Source organism: Lampetra fluviatilis, chromosome 23, assembly GCF_964198595.1.
Source record: "Lampetra fluviatilis chromosome 23, kcLamFluv1.1, whole genome shotgun sequence".
Classification (NCBI taxonomy): Eukaryota; Metazoa; Chordata; class Hyperoartia; order Petromyzontiformes; family Petromyzontidae; genus Lampetra; species Lampetra fluviatilis.
Genome location: NC_136297.1, coordinates 10,430,559 through 10,439,620, shown reverse-complemented (window position 1 = coordinate 10,439,620; position 9,062 = coordinate 10,430,559). Strand labels below are relative to the sequence as shown.

The 9,062-nt window shown below is 55.1% G+C and overlaps 1 protein-coding gene across 1 annotated transcript in view; it reads right to left on the bottom strand.

Moving 5' to 3' along the window:
- The window catches only part of LOC144940781 (protein kinase C alpha type-like), an 87,766-nt gene that overhangs the window by 43,551 nt on the left and 35,153 nt on the right, over positions 1-9,062 (bottom strand). Inside the window, 2 exon segments of the mRNA XM_078867182.1 lie at positions 1,045-1,176; positions 2,172-2,283. Of these exon segments, the coding sequence (XP_078723308.1) occupies positions 1,045-1,176; positions 2,172-2,283 (244 nt within the window).

Here is a 9,062-nt window from a genome sequence, read left to right as displayed (position 1 = left end):
CACAACAACCACAACACAACAACCACAACACAACAACCACAACACAACAACCACACCACAACAACCACAACACAACATCCACACCACAACATCCACACGCGTGTGGTGCCAGGTGACCTCAGCAGGGGGCGCTGTAACCGCACAAGTGGAGCCAGATCGCACGCCGTCTCTCCTCTCTCGAGCTGGCGGTGGAAACTCCACATTCCCACGGCGGGGACCAGTTCATCCGTAGAACAACCACGGGGGGAGTTGCCGGCGTGTAACGGTTACTGGGTAGAAAGTCGCCGGTTCGATTGCGACTCCCAGCTCATCGATAAGGGGGGAGGGGGATGGGGAATTTGTTATCTCTAATTGAGGTTTTTTGGGGGGTTTAGATCGCGTCAATAAAAATGTATCGTGAAACCCGCCACCACCCGACACAGCCAATTAGTAAGGTTTGTCACGTAACCAAAACGTGCCAATTCGTTATGAATACAGTTATTAGTTCTTATCACGACCACTCCGATCCCTATCCCAACATTAATACCGATGAATGATGACCGATGGATAATGACGGACGAACAATGATCAATTAATAATGACCAACGAATAAGATCGATTGATGACTACCCAACGAATAAGATCGATTGATGAATAGTGGCCGGTGAATAACGATGGACGAAAAAAATGTTGCATGAATAATCTTACATTCATAAGATGGATTAATATCTAACATTGAATAATGATCGATGGATGACGATGGACAAATAATGGTCGATAGATGACGATGATGACGATCAATAAATAATGATCGATGGATAACAAGTTAATTTCAGGTAAAATCAATGACAATGGGGTATGCCGATAGCATAAAAACGAGATGTGATAGAGCAAATCTGAGATCAGATTTGGAATCGGCACCCTGAAATTAGTCTACAACAGCTGCAAAAGTCCAGGCCAGAAAAAAAAAAAGTTTTTTTTGGTTGTTGACCAGTGAATTATCGACGGATGACGATGACGACGACGAACACGACGGGGGGTAGGGGGGGGGGGGGTGTCACTGACCCGTGACCTGCAGGACTTGCCCATTCAGCACCTCGGCGCGGATGTGAATGCGGCCCCTTCGCTCCGTGTGGTCGATGCCGCACAAGTTGGGCACGTGCGGCACGCACCGCTTGTGCGCGTTCATGTCGCAGCCTGCGCGCGCGCACGCACACACACAAGACAAAGATCCACCGTGTAGCCTTTGACAGGCACTCGAGGCAAGTGCTGTAAACCCGGCACGGCACGTTGACCTCTGGGGAGGTCCAGGACCGGTCGAGATATCCGTCACTGGGTGTTGGCCGTGAGCGAGAATCGAACTCGCGTCACCGGGTTCGTAGCGCAGCGCGCTAGCCACTGTGCCACCGCTCCAAAGACAAAGATCCCCCATATAGACTTAACAGACTGTAGGGGCAAGTGCTGTTAGCGAGCATTATTGCTGGCCAACCCCCACACACCCATCGATTATCGCTGGCAAACCCCCATACCCATCGATTATTGCTGGCCAACCCCCATACCAATCGATTATTGCTGGCCAACCCCCATACCAATCGATTATTGCTGGCCAACCCCCATACCAATCGATTATTGCTGGCCAACCCCCATACCAATCGATTATTGCTGGCCAACCCCCACACACCCTTCGATTATTGCTGGCCAACCCCCATACCCATCGATTATTGCTGGCCAACCCCCATACCCATCGATTATTGCTGGCCAACCCCCACACACACATCGATTATTGCTGGCCAACCCCCATACCCATCGATTATTGCTGGCCAACCCCCACACACACATCGATTATTGCTGGCCAACCCCCATACCCATCGATTATTGCTGGCCAACCCCCATACCAATCGATTATTGCTGGCCAACCCCCACACACTCTTCGATTATTGCTGGCCAACCCCCATACCAATCGATTATCGCTGGCCAACCCCCACACACCCATCGATTATTGCTGGGCCAACCCCCACACACCCTTCGATTATTTATTGCCAACCCCCACACACCCTTCGATTATCGCCAACTCCACTCCCGTCGTGTGCCGCGGGGGGGGGGGCCTTCGACGGTGCCTCTCGCTCACAGCCCTTGCCCCCGACGGTGTGACGAGGCTATACGGGGATCTTTGTCTCTGCCGCGGCACTCACTCTCGCACTTCATGCCCTGGTGCAGGAGGCCGTAGAGCAGCGAGCCGCAATGGTCGCAGAACGTGGGGCTGCCGAAGGTGTGAACCTTGAACTTGTGTCGGCTGCGCGCGTCCTGTTAGAGAGGGGGGGGTGGGGAGTGGGGGGAGGGGGAGTTGGGGGGGGGAGAGTGGGGGGGGGAGTGAGAGGAGTGAGAGGAGTAAGAGGGGGGGAGTGGGAGGGGTGGGGGGGGGGGAGTTGGGGGGGAGTATGGGGGTGGGGGGGAGTGGGGGTGGGAGGAGGAGAGTTGGGGGGGGGGAGAGTGGGGGGGGGGGAGTGAGAGGAGTGAGAGGAGTAAGAGGGGGGGAGTGGGAGGGGTGGGGGGGGAGTGGGGGGGAGTAGGGGGTGGGGGGGAGTGGGGTGGGAGGAGGAGGAGGAGAGTGGGGGGGCGGGGGAGTTGGGGGGGAGAGTGGGGGGGAGTGAGAGGAGTAAGAGGGGGTGGAGTGGTAGGGGTGGGGGGGAGTGGGGGGGAGTAGGGAGGGTGGGGGGGAGTGGGGTGGGAGGAGGAGAGTGGGGTGAAGGAGGGTGGGAAGGGGGAGTTGGGGGGGGAGTGGGCGGGGTGGAGTAGGGGAGAGTGGGGGGGGTAAAGTGACATCGCCACTCTACATAGCGGAGGTAAACTAAAACTAAAGGTAGTAAACATCTCCTAGCCACCGTGATGATGATGATGAGAGAGAGACACCCAACCTCGAAATACACAGCAGCAGGCGTCTTGCTGTTGCTGTTGTTATTATTATTATGCTTGAGTCTCAACACACTGCGTGTATGTTGTAGTTGTATGTATCTTGTTGTGTGTATGGTGTATGTTGTTGTTGTGTGTATGTTGCTGTGTGTTCATGTTGCTGTGTGTATGTCGCTTAATGTTAATGTTGCTGTGTTTAATGGTTGTTGTTGTTGCTGCTGGCTGGGCGAGGCGACTCTTCTGCGTAAAAATCTCACGGCTTCCCGCGATGTTCTTGGAAACTCGTTCATTGACGAGGCGGGTGAAATCTGTCACGGGTTCTACCCCCCCCCATCGCCCCCCCCCCCATCGCCCCCCCCCCCATCGCCCCCCCCCCCCCATCGCCCCCCCCCCCCATCGTTCTCCCCCCCCATCGTTCTCCCCCATCGCCCCCCCCCCCATCGCCCCCCCCCCCATCGCCCCCCCCCCCATCGTTCTCCCCCAAAGCTCTCCCCCCCCCCATAGCTCCCCCCTCCCCCCATCGCTCTCACAAGCACTCTCCACAGCTCCCTCACTCGCACATCCCCTCCCTACCCCCCCCACAACAGTCTCCACTCTCCCTCACACACCCCCCCTCACGCTACTCTCCCCCCCTCACCCCCCCTCACCCCCCCCCCTCACGCCACTCTCCCTCACAACACCGCACTCCCCCCCCCCCCTCATGCTGTACCCCCCCTCACCCCCCCCCCCGCTACTCTCCACACTCCCCCATCACTGCCGCCGCTGTGTGGAGAGTTCACTGCCATCGACGGCATCACGGCCGCGTGCTGTTGTTGTCTTCGGAGTGGTCTGGGATTGTTTCTGTCCGTTCGATAAATCCGACTGATTTACAAACAGTTATTGAGCATGTTTACGTATTTATATTGGGTGACTTGCTCACCCTTTTTACATCTACTTTGTCTATTGTGCACGCCCGTCGTGGCCTGCATCGTGCGCTGTTGCGACTCGCTGGCTCGGCATTGTGTTTCAAGAGCTTCACAGCTCCTCGGATTTGCTGCTGCGGTCTGAATAAAGATTCCCATTCTGACATTATCGCCTCAGTCCCCCCGAGACTCTCACCTACTCTCTCTCACACTCTCTCACACTCTCTCGACCATTTCGCCCACATCCACTCTCGCACTCTCTTGCACGCCTGCCCACTATCGCACTGCCCCACGCACCGACTCTCATAAATCGGCACTCTCCCTGCGGTCACTCCCCCATCCTCCCCCCTTCCTCTCTCGATCTCTCTCGATCTCTTAGTGTCTCGCCATGCTCGTCTCATTCTCCCTCTTTGTTTACGATCAGAGCAAACAAGATGATGCTCGGTGTGGTCGGCACTTTGCTTCGTTCATCATTTCGTTTCTTTTTTTTTCAATGCTTTGCTTTATGTGCCCCCCCCCCCCTGTTGAAATGAAAGATTTCACAAAAGATTTCACGCTCTCCCCCCCCCCCCTCTCTTTCTACCCCCTCTCTCTATCCCCCCCCCCCTCTCTCTACCCCCTCTCTCCTTACTCTATGTCTATGTCCCCCCCTCCTTCTCTCTCTCTCTCAGTGTCTCCCTATGTTCGTCTCATTCTGTCTCTCGTTTTCATAGCTCCCTCTCTCCACGTCTCTAACTCTCTCTCTCTCTGCCTCTCATCGCCTCTCCCTACACTCACCCCGCCTATCATATCCATCCCACTCTCCCACTGTCCCACACGCTCTCACTCTCTCTCCGTGTATCTCTCCCACTCCTCTTTCTCTCTCGCTCATCATCTCTCTGCTGCATCTCCCCCGTCCATCTCTCCCCTCCATATCTCCTCTCGCTCTCGTCTCTCCCCTCCTCTCCCCACCGATCCCTCTCCTGCCCCACCCCCCTCCTCTCTCTCTCTCTTTCCGCGTCTCTAATCGCCCGTAATCAGACGAGATGAGCTCTCGGGGGGTCGAGTGGGGGGTCGAGTGGGGGGTCGAGTGGGGGGTCGAGTGGGGGGTCGAGTGGGGGGTCGAGTGGGGGATCCCCCTCCCGCCCGCACAGCCCCCTCCCCCCACCTTCATAACCCCCCGCCCTCACAACCCCTTCCCCCGCCCTCACAACCCCCTCCCCCCGCCCTCACACCCCCCCTCCCCCCGCCCCTCACACCCCCCCTCCCCCCGCCCCTCACACCCCCCCTCCCCCCGCCCCTCACACCCCTTGCCGACCCGGATTAAATGGTCCGTGCTCACAGTAAGAGCATCTGTCCGGGATTAACCAGGTGGGAGCCAGCAACACAACAACAACGACAACGGTAACTCAACAACAACAATCCAACAACAACAAAACAACAACAATCACAGCCTTGCCCGTTACCCCCCACTCCGCTCCCCCTCCCCCCGCTCGCCCGCCCCCACCTCTACCCCCCCCCCCCCAGGTCATTAATAAACAGCGATCAATGAGAGGACTGTGTACAGGAATCAATTGAATTTAATGAATGAATCAAACAATCGCTGGGAGAATCTATTGCGTTGCGAATCGCCGAAGTAATTAGTGGACGGCATTGATCGATCCCCGCTGTCCGTAACGCGCGGCGTTTTCCGATTTCTCCAGCGACTTCGATTCTTTGCACCGAATTCTAATTCGACTCTTGCAAACTCTCTCCACCACCAGCAGCAGCAGCAGCAACTCCTTGCCTCTGCAGTCTTCGTCTGGTTAAACAAACACACACTTTGCGCGTGCGTGCATCAATGCACGTTCGACTGAAGGACGAACGCACGAGTGAATGAGGTTGCGTAATGCCCGCGTCTGCCGCTTCTCAACAATCTGTTAGATGCTATTATGCGGGGGGGGGGGGTATCTTTGTTGTTTTGTGAGTGTCTGTGACAAAGATCCCCCGTACAGCCTCGAACTGACTTGGGGCAAGTGCTGTTAGCGAGCACCTACGAAGGCCGACGCGACAAACGAGGGGGTGGGTGGGTGGCCAGCACCATGCCCGGCCGCCTTTATCTCCCCAACGTTTATATTTACACACCGCACAAAGGTACAAATTTAAGGCCGAGTCGACCTAGATGAGGCCCACGACCAGTTTAGATTCATTCGTCCCCGGCGTTGGCCGCGCGAGCTGGAATCGAACTCGGGCCTCCGACCCAAAGACACACACAGACCCAAAGACACACACAGACCCAAAGACACACACAGACCCAAAGACACACACAGACCCAAAGACACACACAGACCCAAAGACACACACAGACCCAAAGACACACACCACACAGACCCAAAGACACACACAGACCCAAAGACACACAGAGACCCAAAAACACACACAGTCCCAAAGACACACACAGACCCAAAGAGACGCACATTCCATGGGCCACAGCAGAAATTGGCACCGCCTAACGGTAAGGCACGTTTATTTAAATGTCCAAATAACCGCACTCTGTTCTAACAGTTATCACATTCTTCACTGTCGTTGGCTCCCTAGATAAATTTGAACCATTAAGATGAGCAAATGACGCCACTTTCGAGTGCAATATCGGCTCTGGGCTCATTGACTAACAGAGACACACAGAGAGAGAGAGACAGACACAAACACACAGGCACACACACAGGCACACACACAGACACAAAGAGAAAAAGACACACACACAAAACAAACACACAGAGGCACACAGACACAGAGAGAAAGAACCGCGTCAATAACAACAAGCATTTGCCACAAAGTGGCGGTGACGTCACCGCGGCGCTTGTGCCAGGCTAGGTGCGCACATAAACACACACACACACAGAGATGCATAGAGAGACCACATTGCGATTTGATGGGTGGAGAGGGGGGTTGGTGGTGGTGGGGGGGGGGGGTGGTGGTGGTTGTGGTGGTGGTGGGGGTGGTGGTGGTGTGGTGATTTCCCAGCAGTTCACAAGTGGCAGCTACTTCCTCCAACCTTTGAGGCTGTGCAACCCCAGAAGGGTCAAGCCGCTGCTTCTTGACCCGTGACCTTTGGGCCGAAGGGACCCCCCCCCCCCCGCCCCTCCAAGACATTTGCAAAAATCGCTCAGACACATCTGCAGCAGATCTGATTCGAATCCAACGGTCCGCCCCGATTAATACTGCGGCTGCAATAGACGGTTCACAATACTGGGCCGCCGTCCGCTTTGCGGTGGACGCCAAAGATCCCGTGACGCCGGTCGCAAGAGTTGGGCCGATGGCGCGTGCGAGCATCGCGGTTCCGAACGTTTGCCCAAATGTGAGAACAACAAAAAAGAAATACAAACCTCAAGTCACCCAATCACGAGTGCACAGCAGCAAAACAACGAAAACGATCGCAGGACTCTTCTGGACAAAAAAGAAACTCAGTCTCGATTTGAAGCTTTCGTGACTGCAGGGATCCATACTGTTTGGTTCTTTCGGTAAAGTCACGTGGGTGTGAAAATAAAATAAATCACGACGTTTCGGGCGCAACACCACCCGATGACGGACGCTTGTGTTGCGCCAGAAACGTCGTGATTTATTTTATTTTCTACCCACGTGACTTCACCGACAGAACCAACGAGTATAAGAAATAAACTCGTCGAGGCTTTCCGTCTAACAACAACAACAACACAATAATAATAATAACAACAACAACAACACAATAATAATAACAACAACAACAACACAATAATAATAACAACATTTGTAGGTTGGCAGATCGGATCGCCATTCTCTCCACCCCCCCCATCACACCCGTCCTCTTGAGGATGCTAATGCGAGTGAGAGCCACGACATGATTTGTCATTATGGGATTAAAAGAGTGATTTGTGATCGCGGCCCATAAGAGATAACGCCCGTTGTCCTTCCAGACCCGTGAGCACCGCTCATCCTGTGAACCTCCGAACGGAGGCTGCGGCGAGCCTCCTCATTCCGGGGGGCGCTGGACGTGTGGGCGACGTGCGCGTGATGATGTACGTGGAACTTTATTCGCACCGTACGTGGCACCCCTGACAGATTTCTCTCGCCTAGCCGGAACAGCGTGGGTCTCTGGTGAGGTCTGGACTGGCTCAAGGCGCAGCCCTGCAACTGCTCGTTCACGTCGCCGCTGGAGGGAGCCCTGGAGGGCCACTCTACGCGGCATTTGGCCTACTCTTCCACACTGGCAAGACGTCTTGGCGAAGAGGGACCGGGAAAACGAGTGCAGGAATAGCGGCTGAGCGAGCCACACTCATCAACTTCACCCGTTCCCCATCAGAGAAGGGGCAGGGGGTGGGGGCAGGGGGTGCGGAGGGGCGGGGGGCAGGGGGGCGGAGGGGCGGGGCCATGGGGGGGGGGGCGTGGAAATGCCAACGCCAGCTGCAAGCAACGGGTGGAAGCACACACACACAGAGAGAGACACATGCACAACAGCTGCCATATGCCAGCAAGTGACGGTGACGTTCACGCGGGACTTGTGCCAGGCCAGGTGCACTGTGAGGCAAGAAGACTGGCCGTGACAGGAGACACACGGGTCACGGGCACAGGTGCCGTTGGTTGACCGAGCGAGATGACCGGCAGATGCACCCACGGTGCCAGCACGCTGGTGTTTTAGCCGCCCGGCGCCCTCTGCACGTTGTTGTGAGCGGACACACGGGCGTAATACGAGACGCGTTCAGCCGTAGACGGACACCCACACAGGGACACGTGACACTTACAGAGATGCACATTGCCACTGAGACAGACATCGAAACAGAGACACACAGACAGGCATGCATACGCACATTGAGATATACACTGATCGGTTGGCTATTAATACATTTAATTGAATATTTATCGGTTGGCTGGAAAATTGGCTGGCTGTTCTAACACTTCGTCGGATAACTCGACGGATAATTAGGTGCTAGTGAATTGCTGGCTGGTTGTTTGGCGAGCTGATCGGCCGTTAATAATTTTGCTGATAGACTAGTTATCCGGCTTCATGCTTAATTAGCTGATAAGGTGATTAGTATATAATTGCCTGAAATATCTGGTCATTGGCTGATGATCCATTCACTGTTTGGCTAGCTGGCTCATTGGTGGATTAGTAAGTTAGAGTGGCTGACTGGCTGGCTTGTTAATTGGCTTAATTGTTGGTGGCTGATTAATTGGACTGTAGACTGGCTAGCTGACTTTATTGGCTCCGTTGCTAGTGGTTAAATTGGCTGGCAGATTAGCAAACCAGGTAGTAATTAATTGGACGGGGCACTGGCT